The following is a 23,469-nucleotide window of genomic DNA, read 5'->3' as shown; positions in this document are numbered from 1 at the left end:
TCCTCAAGTATTTTCTCATGGTCTTTCTTTTTGTCTTCTTCTTCTGGAACCCCTATGATTCGAATGTTGTAGCGTTTAATATTGTCCTGGAGGTCTCTGAGATTGTCCTCATTTCTTTTAATTCGTTTTTCTTTTATCCTCTCTGATTCATTTATTTCTACCATTCTATCTTCTAATTCACTAATCCTGTCTTCTGCCTCTGTTATTCTACTATTTGTTGCCTCCAGAGTGTTTTTAATTTCACTTATTGCATTATTCATTATATATTGACTCTTTTTTATTTCTTCTAGGTCCTTGTTAAACCTTTCTTGCATCTTCTCAATCCTTGTCTCCAGGCTATTTATCTGTGATTCCATTTTAGTTTCAAGATTTTGGATCAATTTCACTATCATTATTCGGAATTCTTTATCAGGTAGATTCCCTATCTCTTCCTCTTTTGTTTGGTTTGGTGGGCATTTATCCTGTTCCTTTATCTGCTGAGTATTCCTCTGTCTCTTCATCTTGTTTAAATTGCTGAGTTTGGGGTGTCCTTTCTGTATTCTGGCAGTTTGTGGAGTTCTCTTTATTGTGGCGTTTCCTCACTGTGTGTGGGTTTGTACAGGTGGCTTGTCAAGGTTTCCTGGTTAGGGAAGCTTGTGTCGGTGTTCTGGTGGGTGGAGCTGTATTTCTTCTCTCTGGAGTGCAATGAAATGTCCAGTAATGAGTTATGAGATGTCTATAGTTTTGGGGTGACTTTGGGCAGCCTGTATCTTGAAGCTCAGGGCTGTGTTCCTTTGTTGCTGGAGAATTTGCTTGGTATGTCTTGCCCTGGAACTTATTGGCCCTTGTGGGGTACTTGGTTTCAGTGTCGGTATGGAGGCATTTGATGAGCTCCTGTCAATGAATGTTCCTTGGAGTCAGGAGTTCCCTGGAGTCAGGGTTTGGACTTAAGTCTCCTGCTTCCGATTATCAGTCTTATTTTTACAGTAGTTTCAAAACTTCTCCTTCTATACAGCACCATTGATAAAACATCTACATTAAAGATGATAAGTTTCTCTACAGTGAGGGTCACTCAGAGAGGTTCACAGGGTTACATGGAGAAGAGAAGAGGGAGGAGGGAGTTAGAGGTGACCCAAATGAGATGAGGTGAATCAATAGTGGAGAGAGTGGGCTAGCCAGTAGTCACTTCCTTATGTGCACTCCACAACTGGACCACTCAGAGATGTTCACGGGGTTATACAGAGAAGAGAAGAAGGAGGAAGGTAACAGAGGTGGCCAGAAGGATAAAAGGGGGGAATGAAAAGGAGGGAGACAGATCCAGCCAGTAATCAGTTCCCTAAGTGTTCTCCACCGTCTGGAACACACAGAAATTCACAGAGTTGGGTGGAGTAGAGAGGGGTTAGGGAGGAGACACAGGCGACCTGGTGGAGAAAAAGGAGGGTCCAAAGGGAGAGAGAGCAGTCAAGCCAGTAATCTCACTCCCTAGTGAAAAATGGGTCCTGAAGATTGGGTCCTTAAAGGTACAAAATTGGTAACAAATACATAAAAGCAAAAATTAAAAATCTAGAGTAGAGTTTGGAATTTCAAAATTACGATGTTAAAGAAAAGTAGAAGGAAAAGAAAGAGAGAAAGAACGAACAAACAAAAACAAACAAGGTCGAGAAAATTATAAAGAAAGTACAGGTACAAAATTGATAACTAATACCAGAAAGCGAAAATTACAAATCTAGAGTAGAGTTTGGAATTTCAAAAAATACGATGTTAAAGAAAAGAAGAAGGAAAAGAGAGAAAAAACGAACAAACAAAAACAAACAAGGTCGCGAAAATTATAAAGAAAGTACAGGTACAAAATTGATAACTAATACCAGAAAGCAAAAATTAACAATCTAGAGTAGAGTTTGGAATTTCAAAAACACAATGTTAAAAAAAAAAAAAAAGAAGAAAAATAAAGAGAGAAAACAAACAAACAAATACGAACAATGTCACAAAAATTATAAAGAAAATCCAGGTACAAAATTGATATCAAATACCAAAAAGCATAAATTAAAAATCTAGAGTAAAGTTTGGAATTTCAGATATACAATGTTATATAAAAGAAGAAGAGACAGAAACAGAGAAGAAAAAAAAAAAAAAGTCACAGAAATTATATAAAAAAAAAACTATAGGTACAAAATTGATAACATATACCAAAAAGCGAAAATTAAAAATCTAGAGTAGAGTTTGGAATTTCAAAAATACAATGTTAAAGAAAAGAAGAAAAAAACAACAAAAAAAAACAAGGTCAAAAAATTATAAAATATATATATATGAAGTTTGCTGAAGAAGAAAAAAATAGGGTCTTTTTTTTTTTTTTTTTTTGCAAAGTAATAGGTTATAAAAGTGAAAATTAAAGGAACAATAGAGGACTTAAATTTTTTTTTTTAATTAAAAAAAAAGAAAAGAAAGAATGATCATAAAAATAATAAAAATATATCTAGGACTTTTTTGTGGGTGTTGTGGGTTCAGTTCATTTTTGGCTAGTTCCTTGGTCAGATTTATATTTCTCAAGATCTATAGGCCCCTTCCTATGTAGTCCGTAGTAACCACAGGGTTTTGATCTATTGCCTGTAGCTTCCAAGGCGTTTCCCTCTGTTATATCTTCTTTTGTTTGCTAGTCTCTTCAGTATCTGGTTTCCGCCCTGACTCAAAGGGCACGGTGGAGGACACTTTTTTTTTTTTTTAGGCTTACTTGTTCAGTCGCGCTGTGGGGAGGGAGGGAGGGATGCTGCAAACAAATAACACTGGCGTGGGCTCGCAGTGCCTCAGCCACCCTGGGTCTGCCCCCACTCACGGCGCGTGTAGCCTTCCTGTCCACACTGCTCGGACTCTAGGTTGTTCCGCCGGGAACAATCCGAGGCTGGCCCTGGGCTGCATGCACCTCCCAGGTCCAAGCCGCTCAGGTTCAGGCACTCGGGTAGTCCTCAGAGGCACAGACTCAGTTGGGCCTGCGTTTTGTGCTCTTCCCAGGTCCGAGCGCCAATTTGCTCTTCCCAGGCGAGCGCCAATGCTGCGACTTATCGCCTCCCCGCCACTCGGTTATCTGGATGTAAAACCGGCGCACCTTCTCAGGCAGATGTTGACCGTCCAGACCCCCAAGAAGTTTTAGTTAGCAAAGAAGCCTGCTTACAATTTTATAGATAATGTCTCTCTGGGGCTGTGATTGCCCCCTTCCGGCTCTGGCTGCCTGTCACCGGCGGGGGGAAGGTCTGCAGCCGGCTATCTCTGTTCAGTCCTTTGTTCCGTGCGCGGGCCTGGCGGTCTTAGGTTAGGGCTGGCTTTTCGCGTGGTAGGTATCCCACAGTCTGGTTTGCTAGCCCAAATTATTTCGCTCAGATAGCGCTCAGGGTATTCAGGCCAGATTCTTACTCTCAGCGATGCAGCCCACGCCGCGCCTCCCTGCCCAGCCCCGGTTTGCTAATGGCGGATGCAGGCGTCTGCGCTGCTTCTCTGCTGGGGGAGTTATCGTAGGGCTCTCAATCTGCGAGTTTTAAATTGTTTATTTATTTTTTCTCCCTGTTATGTTGCCCTCTGTGCTTCCAAAGCTCGGCACAGATTCGGCAGTGAGAAGGTTTCCTGATGTTTGGAAACTTCTCTCTTTTTAAGATTCCCTTCCCGGGACGGAACTCCGTCCCTCCCTCTTTTGTCTCTTTTTTTTTGTTTTTAATATTTTTTCCTACCTCCTTTCGAAGAGTTGGGTTGCTTTTCTGGGTGCCTGATGTCCTCTGCCGGCATTCAGAAGTTGTTTTGTGGAATTTACTCGACGTTTAAATGCTCTTTTGATGAATTTGTGGGGGAGAAAGTGTTCTCCCCATCCTACTCCTCCGCCATCTTGGCTCCTCCCCCCTCTTCTGACCTTTTTTAAATGCTTTTTTGGGGGGAGGGAACATTGAGTTGTATGACATGTTTATATATTTTGGAAGTTAATCCCTTACAGGTCATATCAAATATTTTCACAATTCAGTAGATTCTCTTTTAATTTGTCAGTGGTTTCCTTTGCTTTGCAGAAGCTTTTAAGCCTAGTTAGGTACCATTTTTTATTTGTAATGCTTTTGTTTCTTTTGTTTTGGAGACAGATCAAAGAAAATATTGCTACAATTTATGTCAAAGACTGTTCTGCCTATGTTTTTCTCTAGGAGTTTCATTATTTATAGTCTTACATTCAAATCTTTAATGAATTTTTGAGTTTATTTTGGTATATGATGTTAGAAAATGTTCTAATTTAATTCTTTTACATGTAGCTATCCAATTTTCCCATCACCACTTATTGGAGAGAATATGTTGCATTTCTATATGCTAATAACAAACTATAAGAAGGAGAAGTTAGGAAATAATTCCATTTACCATCACATCAAAAGGATAAAGTACCTAGGAATAAACCTATCTAATGAAATAAAAGACCTATACTTGGAAATTTATAAGACATGAATGAAAGAAATTGAAAACAATACAAAGTGTTGAAAAGATGTACCATACCTTTGGATTGAAAGAATCAATATTGTTAAAATAATCATACCACTCAAAGCAAACCACAGATTCAAAACAATAGCTACCAAAATACCAAAAACATTTTTTCAAAGAACTAGAACAAATAACTTTAAAATTTGTGTGGAAACACAAAACTCTAAATAGACAAAACAATCTTGAGAAAGAACAGAGCTGGAGGAATCATGCTGCTTAACTTCAAGTTATACTACAAAGCTACAGTAATCAAAACACTTCAATACTGGCAAAAAAAAAAAAAAAAACAGAAATATAAACCAATGGAACAGAATAGATGACCCAGTAATAAACCTACACACTTATGATCAATTAATCTACAACAAAGGGGGAAAGATATCCAGTGGAGAAACGACTTTCTCTATCCTATTCTTTTACTATTTGGAACCAGTCTGTTGTTCCATGTCCAATTCTAACTGTTGCATCCTGACCTGCATATAGGTTTCTGAAGAGGCAGATCAGGTGGTCTGGTATTCCCATCTTTTTCAGAATTTTCCACAGTTTATTGTGATCCACACAGTCAAAGGCTTTGGCATAGTCAATAAAGCAGAAATAGATATTTTTCTGGAATTCTCTTGCTTTTTCCATGATTCAGCAGATGTTGGCAATTTGATCTCTGGTTCCTCTGCAATTTGTAAAACCAGCTTGAACATCTGCAATTTCACAGTTCACGTATTGTTGAAGCCTGGCTTGGAGAATTTTGAGCATTACTTTACTAGCATGTGAGATGAGTGCAATTGTGTGGTAGTTTGAGCGTTCTTTGGCATTGCCTTTCTTTGGGATTGGAATGAAAACTGACTTTTTCCAGTCCTGTGGCCACTGCTGAGATTTCCAAAACCCTGCTTGTGAAGTGAAGTCACTCAGTCGTGTCCGACTCTTTGGGACCCCATGGACTGTAGCCTACCAGGCTCCTCTGTCCATGGGATTTTCCAGGCAATAGTACTGGAGTGGATTGCTATTTCCTTCTCCAGGGGATCTTCCCAACCCAGGGATCGAACCCAGGTCTCCCACATTGTAGACAGATGCTTTACCGTCTGAGAAACCCTGCTTATTTAACTTATATGCAGAGTACATCATGAGAAACGCTGGGCTAGAAGAAGCACAAGCTGGAATCAAGATTGCTGGGAGAAATATCAGTAACCTCAGATATGCAGATGACACCACCCTTATGGCAGAAAGTGAAGAGGAACTAAAGAGCCTCTTGATGAAAGTGAAAGAGGAGAGTGAAAAAGTTGGCTTAAAGCTCAACATTCAGAAAACGAAGATCATGGCATCTGGTCCCATCACTTGATGGGAAATAGATGGGGAAACACTGGAAACAGTGTCAGACTTTTTTGGGGGGGCTCCAAAATCACTGCAGATGGTGACTGCAGCCATGAAATGTATACCTGTGGCAGATTCATGTTGATGTATGGCAAAACCAATACAATATTGTAAAGTAATTAACCACCAAATAAAATAAATTTATATTTTAAAAAAAAGTTAAGGGAAAGAAAGAGAAGAAACAGTTTTTCAAGGCCAAAATAAATAAAAGACGTTTACCTCTTGGAAGGAAAGTTATGACCAACCTAGACAGAATATTCAAAAACAGAGACATTACTTTGCCAACAAAGATCTGTATAGTCAAGGCTATGGTTTTTCCAGTAGTCATGTATGGATGTGAGAGTTGGACTGTGAAGAAGGCTGAGTGCTGAAGAATTGATGCTTTTGAACTGTGGTGTTGGAGAAGACTCTTGAGAGTCCCTTACAAGGAGATCCAACCAGTCCATTCTAAAGGAGATTGGTCCTGGGTGTTCTTTGGAAGGAATGATGCTGAAGCTGAAACTCCAGTACTTTGGCCACCTTATGTGAAGAGTTGACTTATTGGAAAAGACTCTGATGCTGGGAGGATTGGGGGCAGGAAGAGAAGGGGACGCCAGAGGATGAGATGGCTGGATGGCATCACTGACTCGATGGATGTGAGTCTGAGTGAACTCCGGGAGTTGGTGATGGACAGGGAGGCCCAGCGTGCTGCAATTCATGGGGTCGCAAAGAATCAGACACGACTGAGGGATGAACTGAACTGAAAGGAACATATATGTCCAAGAATAAAAAAATATTAAATATATTATGTGAAAACAAAATCACCCTTTTATTCAATTATAATACTGATGAATAATCCTGTTTTAAATTTACTTATTCTATAAAGTCAATTGAAAATGCCATAATTATGTTTTAATATGATATTTTTCAAGCATTCTTTTCAAAATCGTATGTAAAAAATATATACTAAAAATGTATAAGCACATGCCCCCCACTTTTAATAGTAGCACTATTTACAATAGCCAAGACATGGAAGCAACACAAGCATACATCAACAGATGAATGGATAAAGAAGATGTGGTATGTGTGCATGCATGCTCTGTCATTTCCAACTCCTTCTGATCCCCTGTCAGGCTCCTCTGTCCATGGAATTTTCCAGGCAAGAAAAGTGGAGTTAGTTGCATTTCTGCATTCAGGGGATCTTCCCTACCCAGGGATCGAACTCACGTCTCCTGCATTGGCACCGGGATTCTTTACATTACAGAATTTAAGGTTTAGATTTATCTAATTCTGAAATCTTTTTTTATTCTTTTAATTCATAAACATTTAGACCTACTACTTTTATTGTCTAATTAAAGAATATAAAATTAGAATCAGATGTGCTTTATTATTATTTTTGACATTAACACCATCATCATTATTATCTCAAACTTGGTAATCTAAATTTCCCTAACTTAATATCTAAGCAGAGTAAGTCTGAAATTTTGAAGAAGTTCTAGAGTGTCATAATATTTATTATTGTCCTCGCTTGAAAGTAAGATAAATATACAAAGGAACACATAAAAGAATGTACATGTGAGTGATTGAAATTTTCAGAAGCATTGTAAATGTTTTCAGCTTGTGTGCTTAGAGATATGACACAAAAAGAAGTAAAAAATACATATTAAAATTTCTAATGTTCATTAAATTCTGATAATTTTCATTTCTGTATTTATATATCTCAGACAAAAGCACACAAATATAGAAACATGCAGAAGAAAAAAAAATGCTCTTACTTGTGTATCACTTTATAGTAAGAATGGAAAATTTCCACACTTTTCTTCTCTAATTAAATTAGCTTAATTCCCATACCAGTACTTGCATCTCGAGTGTTTTGCACTTATCCTCTGGGATATATAACACACATCCTAATCTCTAAATATTCAATTCAATAGTACAAATATCAAGGGATTTAAAAGTTGAGGACACTAATGTACAGATATTATGGAATAGTGCTTTTTTTTTTTTTTTTTTACTGATGTCCTAAACACCTTGACCCAATTGCATTCAGCTACTTTGCTATCCAGAAACTAAGATATCAAAGGACATATGAACATGGGATTAAGAGTAGGGTATTTGCTGTTGTTTGTTGTGCTGGGATAAAGCAGAGATAGACTTTGAGTGTACATGAATTCATTATTGTATCCTCAGAAACCCTGGCTTGATTCCACCCCACATTTAAGGGCAGAAGTGCTGTAAAAGACTAAATTTTCTGAAAATGTTTTTGCCCATTTCTCAGACTGCAATTCGGTTTGACTTCCCATAATGACTATGTAGTGATTTTTCTAAAAGCAAATAGGATCCTTTGGTTCTTTCATGGTGGATGTCAGGTATGAATCAACCCCTGTAACTAGAAGAAGTGGGGGAAACACAAGAAAATAGTTCTTCATGATCACAGTGGTTGTTTTTCACCTACCTTTCCATTGTTCTCAGGATAAGAATCTAATATACTTGCTTCATTTCTAGAGGCATTTACTTGTGACTGCATTTATCCATTTTAGATAAGAAAATCTACTTGGAGAAACAAACCATCATATTAGGAAAAGAAATGAGGTGTAAAACTGAGAACTGACTAGTGAGGAAGAAGCATTTTTTATAGTTTAGAAATGGGAATAGGCAATATGTAGTATGATAACTGTACTTATAAATAAGTGACCATGTTCTTGTGTTAATATAAGTCTCCCACAGAATAATATGAGCCCAGTTTCCACAAATCTTAAACTCTCATGTATCGAAATCATTTAAAATTCACTTTGGAAAAAGTCTAATGTAATTATGGTCAATACTACAATATTTGGTATAAGCTTGGATCATTGAGAATTTTTCAAATGAATTGCAAGTGGAGCCTAAAGTTCTCATGTAACAATAAAATCAGTTTTAATGATAAGCACTAGAACTATGAAAAGAAAAGATGAAGGACATAAATAGGATTTTTATCTCATATTTAAGAGCTGAATTCTTATGAATAGAGCACAAATAAATTAAGACAGAAGGCTTCCCTGATTCCTAAGCAGTAAAGAATCTGCCTACCAACGCAGAAGATGTGGATTCAATCCCCTGGTTGGGATCAAAATTTGTCATTTGGAAATATTGGCTCACTGTGCTATGCAGATCTTCCAAATGTCGACATACTTAACTTTTCAGTGATAATCTCACATCATATGGACTCTAGAAAATCCCTTTGTACATTAGTAAGAGAATGAAACTGAAAAAATGCAAAAAATGCCTTAATATTTCTATGAAAATTGTTGTGACATCACACAAATTCCCAAATGGTCTTGAGGTTCTCAATACCTCAATGCATGTTGTATTAAAAACTCCTAAGGTAGAAGGGGAGAAGCAAGGTAGATGATTGATTATCGGTGAACCAAGAAAAATAAATTGTTGAATTGGGAATTACAGTGGAGAGGTTATATCCAAGATGTTTTTATAAAATTGGTAGTTGTGAGCATTACTTATGTAGTTTCCATTGGCATTATAGATAAGCCATTTTATTTAATAGAGAAAAAGCCTCAATATCAGTAAAGGAAAAATAAATCCGTATTCTGAAACAACATAGCTGTTTTGAGATGTATATTGCCTGTATTGCTTTTAAAGCTAAGCTATAGTTTCCTATACATAGGTCTTTAGTTTCTTTAGGTAGATATATTCCTAAGTATTTTATTCTTTTCATTGCAATGGTGAATGGAATTGTTTCCTTAATTTCTCTTTCTATTTTATCATTATTAGTGTATAGGAATGCAAGGGATTTCAGTGTGTTAATTTTATATCCTGCAACTTTACTATATTTATTGTTTCACTTCAGTTCAGTTCAGTCACTCAGTCGTGTCTGACTGTTTGTGACCCCATGAATCGCAGCACGTCAGGCCTTTCTGTCCATCACCAACTCCCAGAGTTCACTCAGACTCAAGTCCATCGAGTCAATGATGCCATCCAGCCGTCTCATCCTGTATCGTCCCCTACTCCTCCTGCCCTCAATCCCTCCCAGCATCAGAGTCTTTTCCAATGAATCAACTCTTCGCATGAGGTGGCCAAAGTACTAGAGTTTCAGCTTCAGCATCATTCCCTCCAAAGAAATCCCAGGGCTGATCTCCTTCAGAATGGACTGGTTGGATCTCCTTGCAGTCCAAGGGACTCAAGAGTCTTCTACACCACAGTTTAAAAGCATCAATTCTTCAGCGCTCAGCCTTCTTCACAGTCCAACTCTCACATCCATACATGACTACTGGAAAAACCATAGCCTTGACTAGATGGACCTTTGTTGGCAAAGTAAGGTCTCTGCTTTTGAATATGCCATCTAGGTTGGTCATAACTTTCCTTCCAAGGAGTAAGCATCATTAGTTCTAGTAATTTTCTGGTGGAGTCTTCAGGGTTTTCTATGTAGAGAATCATGTCATCTGCAAACAGTGAGAGTTTTACTTCTTTTTTCCCAATTTGGATTCCTTTTCTTTCTTTCTCTGCTCTGATTGCTGTGGCCAAAACTTCCAAAACTATGTTGAATAGTAATGGTGAAAGTGGGCACCCTTGCCTTGTTCCTGACTTTAGAGGAAATGCTTTCAATTTTTCACCATTGAGGATAATGTTTGTTGTGGGTTTGTCATATATAGCTTTTATTACGTTGAGGTATGTTCCTTCTATTCCTGCTTTCTGGAGAGTTTTTATCATAAATGGATGTTGAATTTTGTCAAAGGCTTTCTCTGCATCTATTGAGATAATCATATGGTTTTTATTTTTCAATTTGTTAACATGGTGTATTACATTGATTTGTGGATATTGAAGAATCCTTGCATCCCTGGGATAAAGCCCATTTGGTCATGGTGTATGATCTTTTTAATGCGTTGTTGGATTCTGATTGCTAGAATTTTGTTAAGTATTTTTGCATCTATGTTCGTCAGTGATATTGGCCTGTAGTTTTCTTTTTTTGCGGCATCTTTGTTAGGTTTTGGTATTAGGGTGATGGTGGCCTCATAGAATGAGTTTAGAAGTTTACCTTCCTCTGCAATTTTCTGGAAGAGTTTGAGTAGGATAGGTGTTAGTTCTTCTCTAAATTTTTGGTAGAATTCAGCTGTGAAGCCGTCCTGACCTGGGCTTTTGTTTGCTGGAGATTTCTGATTACATTTTCAATTTTCGTGCTTGTGATGGGTCTATTAAGATTTTCTACTTCTTCCTGGTCCAGTTTTGAAAAGTTGTACTTTTCTAAGAATTTGTCCATTTCTTCCACGTTGTCCATTTTATTGGCATATAATTGCTGTGATCCAAAATCTACAAGCAAATGCTGGAGAGGGTGTGGAGAAAAGGGAACCCTCTTACACTGTTGGTGGGAATGCAAACTAGTACAGCCACTATGGAGAACAGTGTGGAGATTCCTTAAAAAACTGGAAATAGAACTGCCTTATGATCCAGCAATCCCACTGCTGGGCATACACACTGGGGAAACCAGAATTGAAAGAGACACGTGTACCCCAGTGTTCATCACAGCACTGTTTATAATAGCCAGGACATGGAAGCAACCTAGATGTCCATCAGCAGATGAATGGATACGAAAGCAGTGGTACATATACACAATGCAGTATTACTCAGCCATTAAAAAGAATACACTTGAACCAGTTCTAATGAGGTAGATGAAACTGGAGCCTATTATGCAGAGTGAAGTAAGCCAGAAAGAAAAACACCAATATAGCATACTAACACATATATATGGAATTTAGAAAGATGCTAACAATAACCCTGTATCCGAGACAGCAAAAGAGACACAGATATATAGAACAGTCTTTTGGACTCTGTGGGAGAGGGAGAGGGTGGGATGATTTTGGAGAATGGCAATGAAACACGTATAATATCATATATGAAATGAGTCGCCAGTCCAGGTTTGATGCATGATACTGGATGCTTGAGGCTGGTACACTGGGACAACCCAGAGGGATGGTATGAGGAGGGAGGAGGGAGGAGGGTTCAGGATGGGGAACACATGTATACCTGTCGTGGATTCATTTTGATACATGGCAAAAGCAATACAATATTGTAAAGTTAAAAAATAAAATTAAATTAAAAAATAAAATAAAAATAAAAGCTAAGCTATAGATTGCATATTTATTTCTTCAGTAAATTGGTCTGTATGTTTTTTTTTTTTAACAATATGGTCCAGTTTTCATATTGAAAACTGGATCAACTTTTTTAAAAGCCAGTTATACCAGGTGAAAACAAATAGAAATGAAAAATCTCAAACTGCACTAGAAGACTCTTGAGAGTCCCTTAGACTGCAAGGAGATCCAACCAGTCCATTCTAAAGAAGATCAGTCCTGGGTGATTGTTACAATATGATGTTTACTAAGTACCATTTTTGAAAAAATCAGTGACTGCCATTTTGCCTGTATATTATCAGTGTAATTCTTAAACTAAATTAACTTCAATGATGCCTAGGCTGGAAAATGCCCTGAAAAGCTATTTAATTTCTTATCCACAAGGACGATTACATAGAGAAGGAAATGGCAACCCACTCCAGTATGCTTGCCTGGGAAATCCCATGGACAGAAGAGTCTGGCAGGCTACAGTCCATGCGGTTGCAAGACAGTTGGCCATGACTTAACAACTGAACAGCAAAGGAAGATTATAATCACAGACAAGACACTTAACTCTCAAAAGGTTAAGAAAATATCCTACATGAATACATTAAGATGAAAGGTGTGAGAAACCAATATCAATGACTTGGTTCAAACTAGTGATAGAGGAAAAAAATATGGGGAGTCACTGGAATATAAATCCAGAATTATCTGTAACTTTTCCCACTGTAGTTGCATAAAACAGTTCATAGAAAAGACACAATATCACACATGAGTTTCTTCTTTGTTGTTTTTCATTCATCTTTATTCTATCTCATTTCACTTGTCCTGAGTACTTGCACCTTTCTCACCCTGCAAGAGCTTTATGACATTGTCTCGAATCTGTTTTGTCTTTATCCCGTAAACAATGGGGTTGAGAGTTGGGGGAAGAAGAAGATAAAGATTAGCCACAATGATGTGAAGACAAGACGGAATAGAGTGTCCTCCAAAACGGTGAGTAAATAAAGTGAACAATGCTGGAACATAAGTGACAATAATGGCAGATATATGGGCAGTGCAGGTGCTGAAGGCTTTCTGCCGAGCGTCTGCTGAGGAGAGACTGACCACCGCCCGAAGGATCATAGTGTACGATACAAATATGCAGCTGATATCAAACACTCCGATCAGGAGGGCAACCACCAGACCATAGATGACATTGACCTTGATACTGGCACAGGATAACTTCACCACTGACATGTGGTCACAATATGTATGGGAGATAATATTGCTTTGGCAGAAGGGCAAACGCTTAACCAAGAACGGAAAAGGAATCATCAGCAATGCACCCCTCAGGAAGGTGACAAGTCCAGCTTTGGCAATGATAGGGTTAGTGAGTATGGTAGCATAGCGCAGTGGGTAGCAAATGGCCACATAGCGGTCCAGAGCCATGAGCATGAGCACTCCAGACTCCACACCTGTGAACCCATGGACAAAGAACATCTGGACTAAACAAGCATTGAAGTTAATTTCCTTGAGATTGAACCAGAAGATGCAGAGTGCATTGGGTAAGATAGTGGTACAGGAAAAGAGATCAATGAGGGAGAGCATTGCCAGAAAAAAATACATTGGATGATGCAAGGACTCCTCATGATGAATGAGATACACAAGGCCAAGGTTTCCCAGAAGGGAGATGATATACATTGTGCAGAATGGGAGGGAGATCCATACATGTACTCTTTCCAGACCAGGAATGCCATTAAGAATAAAATATTTGGGGGGCACACATGAATTGTTGGAAACCAGCATAACTAATTCAATAAAGAGACACTATTTTTTCCATCCATAAGTTTGTACCCTAGGAGAAGAAACAAAAATATATATATATATAAATTTAGTTTAGATCATCCTTGAGAATGTAGACTTCTGTTTGGCATAAAATTATATTTATAACAGTACCAACAATTTTGAATAATAGTGATTATTAAAATGCACAGTCTTTTGAATAAAAAAATATTACAGAATATTTTTAAAGTTTTGTAAACAATTTAAATGTAATTTTAGAACCACAATTGCAAAATTGTACTTTTTGTTTTGTCACCAAATAAAAGAAGATACTGAGGTAGAGAAAGATTGAATAATGTTGCTGCTGCTGCTGCTAAGTCACTTCAGTAGCGTCCAACTCTGTGCAACCCCATAGACAGCAGCCTATCAGGCTCTCCCATCTCTGGGATTCTCCAGGCAAGAACACTGGAGTGGGTTGTTATTTCCTTCTCCAATGCATGAAAGTGAAAAGTGAAGTTGCTCAGTCGAATCCGACTCTCACAGACTCCATGGACTGCAGCCTACCAGGCTCCTCCATTCATGAGATTGTCCAGGCAAGAGTACTGGAGTGTGTTACAATTGCCTTCTCCAGAATAATGTTGAATATCAAGCAAAACTAGATTCATAACCTCAGGTGTAACCAACATAAAGATAATTTTCAGACAAGTAATGTATAAGCAATCTATGCCACAATTCATGAGTATCCCTTCTAAATGCACACTAGATATTTCTATCTTAAATTTCCACAGACAGTTTACATTCTTCATATCCAAGACTAAATCATTTCAGCCTCTATCCCATGGCAAAATAAGCTCCATTACTGAGTTCTGCTTTTTAGATAATGATGTCTAACACACGATCTACCAACATCTTTGTGACCTTCTCAGGTGTGCCTCTAGCTTATTTTGGATATATATATATTTCCTTATAACTCAAAGTCTCTTAGTTCTTACTTTGTCCAGGTCATCTCAGCACAAATATTATCTGTATTCTATCCTTAGTCAGGGGAAAAGCTGTATTTTTAAACCAGAAATAAATTTAATATCAGTCCTTCCTTCCTATTACCACTCTTAGCTGTCTTTTAAAGACCACCAGCTACATCCACTCGTTTATTTGCATAACCTTTTGTATTTTTCAAAGCAAATATGTTCTATAGATACTTTTGAAGACATTTTAATCCTACTTGGTAATCTTCAAAATCTCCTTATCAATTTGAATATAGAGCTCAAATTTCTTGGCATATCATTATATAAAGTAAACTTTAGTTTTTATCTTCTCTTTCCAGTGTTATTTCTTTCCATTCCTTAAGCACCCAAGAGTATCCTCATTTGGATGATGTATTATATGATCACAGTATCCCATAACTTAGCATTTCATGCTTAGACTTTGGTGACCACTTTCACATTTCAGCTACAGCATATACCTCTAGCCTATGTTGACTTTGTTCAATTTATTTCCCTTATTTGAAAACCTATCCACCATATAGCATTCTTGATATATTTTCTTTGAATACTGAGACAGAATATCACTTCCTTCAAAAAGGACAGGCATCCCAGAGTCCAGGGTAAGTTACTGTCATTAGTTCCCTGACCCAGGGACAGAGCCAGGATGTTTTATTTGCTTGCCTCATGAGAAATGCTGGTCTGGATGAAGCACAAGCTGGAATTAAGATTGCTGGGAGAAATATCAATAACCTCAGATATGCAGATGATACCACCCTTATGGCAGAAAGTGAAGAGGAACTAAAGAGCCTTTTGATGAAAGTGAAAGAGGAGAGTGGAAAAGTTGGCTTAAAGCTCAACATTCAGAAAACTAAGATCATGACATCTGGTCCCATCACTTCATGGCAAATAGATGGGGAAACAGTGGCAACAGTGACTGACTATATTTTGGGGGGCTTCAAAATCACTGCAGATGGTGACTGCAGCCATGAAATTAAAAGATGCTTGCTCCTTGGAAGGAAAGTTATGACCAACCTAGACAGCATATTAAAAAGCAGAGACATTACTCTGCTGACAAAGGTCCATCTAGTCAAGATTATGGTTTTTCCAGTGGTCATGTATGGATGTGAGAGTTGGACTATAAAGAAAGCTGAGCACCAAAGAATTGATGCTTTTGAACTGTGGTGTTGGAGAAGACTCTTGACAGTCCCTTGGACTGCAAGGAGATCCAACCAGTCTGTCCTAAAGGAGATCAGTCCTGGGTGTTCATTGGAAGGACTGATGCTGAAGCTGAAACTCCAATACTTTGGGCACCTGATGCAAAGAACTGACTCATTTGAAAGAACCCTGATGCTGGGAAAAATTGAAGGCAGGAAAAGAAGGGGACAACAGAGGATGAGATGATTGGACAGCATCACTGACTCAATGGACATGAGTTTTGGTGATCTCCTCGAGTTGGTGATGGACAGGGAGACCTGGCATGCTGCAGTCCATGGGGTTGCAAAGAGTCAGACACGACTGAGCAACTGAACTGAACTGAAAGATAATAGTGATTAATTCAAAGTGAAATCTAGGTTTTTCTATCTCAGACTTCACATCTGTTTCACTAAACCAAATCCTTTACAAAAGCTAACAAGCTGTGGATCAATCTCATTTATTTGTTTTGTGTTTGTTTACTGGCTTGTTTTCTCTGGAGGAATATGAGCCTCCGTGTTTCAAATAGGGATCTTTACATCTCCTGCTTCTTAAAATTTCTCCTTGCCCAGTTTCCCAGTCATCTTCTATGCAAAGAACAAGAGGACTGTGTTGTGGGATGATTGTGGGATGATCCATACTTTCTCTTTCAAAGATAAAGGTAAATTGGTTACAAATACTATTCAGACTTACCCAGAATTTCTCCTACTTCCTTATTTTTGCCTGTGATTCTAGGGAAGTATTAAGGAGACAGAATAGAGAAAAGTATTGGAAGTACAATGACTAAATCACAGGAAGAGAGATCCACCTCAAAGTGTATTTTTGATCTTGCACTGAGCTTTTTTCAATGAAAGAGGCAAGGCAGCACACAGTACTACAAAAAGCATCCCACATTGTGCTGTGCTATACAATACCACCTCACGTTCCCTCCTTGATGATAATACATGCCATTACCTGATCCAGAGTCTAAGCCTGCAGGACCTGATGGGAAGTACAGGGACTAATGTTATTGCTGCTTCTTCTCCTGTTCCCTCATCCCGCACTAGGCAGCCATTATTTGTTGAAAATAGTATGCAGCACCCATTGCTGCCTGTGGCTGTTTATAATGGAAAACAGGCATATTTAGACTATTGTTTGACTTCAGCATCCATCCCCTCAAAATCAGAATGAATCAGGAACTGCTTAGGCCCTAAGAAAGCATGCTTCTCAGTTTTTAAAAAACCTTTATGCTGTTTCTCTAGAGATGGCCCAGGACAGCGATTTTTAGGAATTTAGATTCTGAGACACAGACTAAAATTCTGTCAGGCATATGAAGAATCCTTTCCATGATCCTTTGGAGAGGAATGTGAGAGAAAATGCTGAATCCTGAAAAGAAAGTTCTAAGTTCTCTGAGATAGTTTCACTCTTTGTTATTGTTATTCTAAATGTTTTTCTTGAAATATCAAATTTACTTTTTTAGTGATACACAATGCTATCATTGACACTGAATATTTCAAGTGTATGGAATCTAAATTAAGCACTTCCATTTGTTAAATTTTTTAGAAATTTCATTAAGCATCCACCAAGTGCTAGGCAACGCACCTTCAGCATTTAGCATAAGGGTCTTCTGTGCCTCCTCGGGCTATTTTAGGTTTACCTTGTGCATAAACAGCCAGTTTGCATACCAGCTCAAGTATTTATCTATGTCTACAGAAACAAGAAGCAGCAGTGCTAGTTACCTATTTAAATATATTTACTTATTTATTATTTAAATTCATCTTTGAATTCAATTAGATTCCTTTAATGAGTGTGAGTCTGAGTGAACTCCGGGAGTTGGTGATCGACAGGGAGGCCTGGCGTGCTGCGATTCATGGGGTCACAAAGAGTCGGACATGACTGAGTGACTGAAATGAACTGAACTGAATGAGTGCAATGATAGCCACTCTATCTAACTGAGATACAATATGTTTAAAATTTGCCAAAAAGATACAAAAATTTTGTGCTGTCTATACTAAATGCTGATGAAGTACAGCTCCTTCTTTCTTTATTCAAAACAGACTCTTTACTTGAAAGTCACTCTTCTTTCTCTCTGCTACCCTCACATTTTCCCCCTTTTTTCAAGATGATGATAACTTGCAGACCTGTACCAGAAGGTCTTTCATGTTTATTATATACCTTTACTGACCTGTGTGCTATGTTACCCATGAATGAAGATAGTACCTGGATTTTAAAAAATAAGCAAATTGAAATCAGATTGGAGAAGGCAATGGCACCCTACTCCAGTACTCTTGCCTGGAGAGTCCCATGGACAGAGGAGCCTGGTGGGCTGCAGTCCATGGGGTCTCTAAGAGTCAGACACGACTGAGCAGTTTCACTTTTCACTTTCATGCATTGGAGAAGGAAATGGCAACCCACTCCAGTGTTCTTGCCTGGAGAATCCCAGGGACGGGGGAGCCTGGTGGGCTGCCGTCTATGGGGTCCCACAGAGTCAGACACAACTGAAGCGATTGGATGACTGCAAGTTGTATGACTGAACTGAAGAAAGGAAAGGTGATGGGGAAGCTTGAGCTAGTGACTTCAAGGGAAAGGAATGTACCTATTTATCTTTCCTGATATAAGTCATCTTAAACTTATTAGTGTCTAATTCTCTGTCTCTGCCATTATGCCATACTTTATAAATGTGAATATTAAAAAAATAAAGAATTACCTCTATACTCTAAAGGTTTTGAGAGAGAAGGAAATGGCAACCCACTCTAGTACTCTTGCCTGGAAAATCCCATGTACAGAGGAGCCTCGTAGGCTGCAGTCCATGGGGTCGCTAAGAGTCGGACACGACTGAGCGACTTCACTTTCACTTTTCACTTTCATGCATTGGAGAAGGAAATGGTGACCCACTCCAGCATTCTTGCCTGGAGAATCCCAGGGACTGGGGAGCTTGGTGGGCTGCCGTCTATGGGGTCACACAGAGTCAGACACGACTGAAGCAACTTAGCAGCAACAGTCTTACTCCTGCCCACAAAAGAGCACACATTCCTTGTTAATACTATCTCTCCTTTGAAGGTGGATTATGTTCTTCCTAAATTTTCCTTCACCAAGAAATAACCAAATAACCTATTCTGTAGGGCAAAGCCCTCTATGGCCTGTGATGACACAGTAGAATGAAACAAGACAATGTTTTGTCATAAGCCTAGAATCTGAAAGGCATTACCTTACCCACACAGTAGATCCAGACTAAAAGGAATGTGAAAGGCGCTCATACCAGGGAGAGGGCTCAGGAATGTACATGATGGTAGCACCCTGGTTTCACCTTATAACCCACAGATCTGAAGTGCTTAGTCTAGCAGACTTCTCACGGGAAACAGGTTTAATCTCACATCCTTAGGACTCCCAAGTCTCAATGTGAAACAGGGCTTAAATCCCCAAAGACTATAGAGCCCTAAGGGAGGGCATGATACAAAGCTTCAGATATTTGGAAAAAATAAACCCCAACCAGCTGGTTCCAGAATGAGAGAAGTCCAGAAAGTAAATCCTATGATACCAATATCCAGCGTTTAGGATTACAAGTTGGAAATTCTTACCTAAGGCAATTAAAAATAAATAAAAATATATATGTGTGTGATTTTATATAGTGCTTAGTTGTTTTTATTCTGAATTCTAAAATATTATACTCAATTTAAAAAGAGAAAAATGCAGCAATAAAAACACTTTTAAACAGCACATACTACCAACAGTAAGAAAATGATTGCTATTAGGATTTTGTGTCTCCACCAGAAATTACTAGAACTAAGCAATAATTATAGTAAAGTTGCAGGATATAAAATTAACACATAGAAATCCCTTGCATTCCTATACACTAATAATGAGAAAACTGAAAGAGAAATTAAGGAAACAATTCCATTCACCATTGCAATGGAAAGAATAAAATACTTAGGAATATATCTACCTAAAGAAATTAAAGACCTATATATAGAAAACTATAAAACACTGGTGAAAGAAATCAAAGAGGACACTAATAGATGGAGAAATATACCATGTTTATGGATTGGAAGAATCAATATAGTGAAAATGAGTATACTACCCAAAGCAATCTATAGATTCAGTGCAATCCCTATCAAGCTACCAACGGTATTCTTCACAGAGCTAGAACAAACAATTTCACAATTTGTATGGAAATACAAAAAACCTCGAATAGCCAAAGCTATCTTGAGAAAGAAGAATGGAACTGGAGGAATCAACCTACCTGACTTCAGGCCCTATTACAAAGCCACAGCTATCAAGACAGTATGGTACTGGCACAAAGACAGAAATATAGATCAATGGAACAAAATAGAAAGCCCAGAGATAAATCCACGCACATATGGACACCTTATTTTTGACAAAGGAGGCAAGAATATACAATGGATTAAAGACAATCTCTTTAATAAGTGGTGCTGGGAAAACTGGTCAACCACTTGTAAAAGAATGAAAATAGACCACTTTCTGACACCATACACAAAAATAAACTCAAAATGGATTAAAGATCCCAATGTAAGACCAGAAATTATAAAACTCCTAGAGGAGAACATAGGCAAAACACTCTCCGACATACATCACAGCAGGATCCTCTACGACCAACTTCCCAGAATATTGGAAATAAAAGCAAAAATAAACAAATGGGACCTAATTAAACTTAAAAGCTTCTGCACAACAAAGGAAACTATTAGCAAGGTGAAAAGGCAGCCTTCAGAATGGGAGAAAATAATAGCAAATGAAGCAACGGACAAACAACTAATCTCAAAAATATACAAGCAACTCCTACAGCTCAACTCCAGAAAAGTAAATGACCCAATCAAAAAATGGGCCAAAGAACTAAATAGACATTTCTCCAAAAAAGACATACAGATGGCTAACAAACACATGAAAAGATGCTCAACATCACTCATTATCAGAGAAATGCAAATCAAAACCACTATGAGGTACCATTTCATGCCAGTCAGAATGGCTGCGATCCATAAGTCTACAAGCAATAAATGCTGGAGAGGGTGTGGAGAAAAGGGAACCCTCTTACACTGTTGGTGGGAATGCAAACTAGTCCAGCCACTATGGAAAACAGTGTGGAGATTCCTTAAAAAACTGGAAATAGAACTACCTTATGACCCAGCAACCCCTCTGCTGGGCATACACACTGAGGAAACCAGAAGGGAAAGAGACACGTGTACCCCAATGTTCATTGCAGCACTGTTTATAATAGCCAGGACATGGAAGCAACCTAGATGTCCATCAGCAGATGAATGGATAAGAAAGCAGTGGTACATATACACAATGGAGTATTACTCAGCCATTAAAAAGAATACATTTGAGTCAACAGAGTGAAGTAAGCCAGAAAGAAAAACACCAATACAGTATACTAATGCATATATATGGAATTTAGAACGATGGTAACAATAACCCTGTGTACGAGACAGCAAAAGAGACACTGATGTATAGATCAGTCTTATGGACTCTGTGGGAGAGAGAGAGGGTGGGGAGATTTGGGAGAATATCATTGAAACATGTATAATATCATGTATGAAACGAGTCGCCAGTCCAGATTCGATGCACGATACTGGATGCTTGGGGCTGGTGCACTGGGAGGACCCAGAGGGAGGGTATGGGGAGGGAGGAGGGAGGAGGGTTCAGGATGGGGAACACAGGTATACCTGTGGCGGATTCATTTCGATATTTGGCAAAACTAATACAATATTGTAAAGTTTACAAATAAAATAAAATTAAAAAAACAAAAACAGAAAAAAAAAGAATCAATTCAAAAAAAATAAAAAATATATCAGGATCACAGGTATTTTTCATTTATTGTTTCCATTTATATATACTCACAACAGAAAATTTTTATGCCATAAGAAAGAAAGAAATCTTGTCACTTGTGACAAGATGGATGAATCTTGAAGGCATTATGCTACATGAGATTAGTCAGAGACAGAAAGATAATTACTGTTTGGTATCACTTACATGTGACAGCAGAAAAAGCCAGATTCATGAAAACTGATAGTAGAATGGTGGTTACCAGAGTTTGGGATATGGGGGATTTGGGTCAATGTTGTGTAAGAGTATGAACGTGGAACAAATAGATAAATAAATCCTGGAGTTTTAGTAATACACGTCATATATTTTCAACTTATACAATGCCTTATGCCACTTATATCTCAGAAAAATAATTTTTTAAAGGACAAGTAAATTCTCAGTGACTTACACACTAATTTAAATAAGTTAACTCAAGTCAATGTCTTTAATTATTTATATGAGATTATCCTAGTCAGTTCAGTTCACTCTCTCAGTCATGTCCAACTCTTTGCGACCCCATGAACTGCATCACGCCAGGCTTCCCTGTCCATCACCAACTCCCCAAGATTGCTCAAATTCATGTCCATCGAATCGGTAACACCATCCAACTGTCTTAACCTCTACTGTCCCCTTCTCTTCCTTCTTCTATCCCAATAAAGAAAATGGAAATGAACATGTGGTTATGAGTTAAAATAAAGGGTGTTCAAGATAAAAGTTTTGACTTCTGTTTCTTATGATTATCTTAATTATGTTGTTTGATATAATTCGTATAAAAGTACATATATTTGCACTAAATTTAGCATACTTCTGAGAGAAAAAAGAAGTAAGGCATAGACAACATAGGAGGCAAGGAAGAAAATGTTTCACAGTTTAGGGAGATGCATGAATACAATCAAGACATATTGTTTTAAATAAGTATTTTATTAAAACATAATAAGAGTGCAAAAAAGAGCATACACCATAAGTGTACAGCTTCATGAAAATTCACCAAGTCCTTGTAATTACCATTTAGGTCAAGAGCTAAAGCCTTGACAGCACCTCAGAATCACCCTCTCATATCCTATCCAATCATTACCTATGCCCTTGTTCTCTAAGTTAAATATCATCTTGATTTCTAACACCACAAATGAGTTTTGCCTACTGGTGGACTTTATATAAATAAAATTATAAATATGTGTGACTTTGTTTCTTTCACTTGACAGTTTATGTGAACAGACCACAATTATTTACTTATTCAGCTGGATTATAATGGACATAGCTTATAGGTATTGAAAACACTGCACCTTACACCTTTAATAAGTTTTCTGGTGAACATACGTATGCATTGCTGGATACACAGCTGACAAACTTAGTAAAGAAAACATCAGATAAGGACTTGGAAAATAAGAATAAACTCCAAGTGGTGTTGGAAGGAGAATGCTGAGGTAAATAAAAGCACAAGCATTGATGAATACACCTTAACATTTGCCAGGGATTTAAATATTTTAATGTTTACTTCCAATTCTTATGATCCAACACTGTAACTCAAAGTTTTGTGGATTGTCATTCAGGAGCAAAATGTCAGTCTATGAAAATTACATGAACTGAACTTTGAAGTCTCCTGTGAATAAAAGAGGCTCTAGAGAACATGAAATTTTAGAAGAAAGGGTCTTTGCTTACATACACATAGTGGTACCCTTTTAAGAGAAGTTTAAAGATAAAAATCACAACAAATATTTCCTATGACCAGATATTTGCTTTCAGTTGGAGGACTCCGCATTGACTAAAAAATGTCGTCCCTATTGACCTCGGGCTGACTAAGAAAACTTCTCAGAAGTCTCTAA

At 37.9% G+C, this 23,469-nt stretch overlaps 1 protein-coding gene across 1 annotated transcript; it reads right to left on the bottom strand.

Moving 5' to 3' along the window:
* Nucleotides 1–12,734: 12,734 nt before the first annotated feature.
* LOC109569318 (olfactory receptor 52N5-like) lies at nucleotides 12,735–13,700 on the bottom strand. Its single transcript, XM_019974654.2, has one exon. It carries the CDS (start codon nucleotides 13,698–13,700, stop codon nucleotides 12,735–12,737), a length of 966 nt encoding a protein of 321 aa, XP_019830213.2.
* Nucleotides 13,701–23,469: the final 9,769 nt, after the last annotated feature.

Source organism: Bos indicus, chromosome 15 (genome assembly GCF_029378745.1).
Source record: "Bos indicus isolate NIAB-ARS_2022 breed Sahiwal x Tharparkar chromosome 15, NIAB-ARS_B.indTharparkar_mat_pri_1.0, whole genome shotgun sequence".
Taxonomy (NCBI): Eukaryota; Metazoa; Chordata; class Mammalia; order Artiodactyla; family Bovidae; genus Bos; species Bos indicus.
Note: the sequence above shows the minus strand (reverse complement) of the source record. Positions and strands in the feature narration are given on the sequence as shown.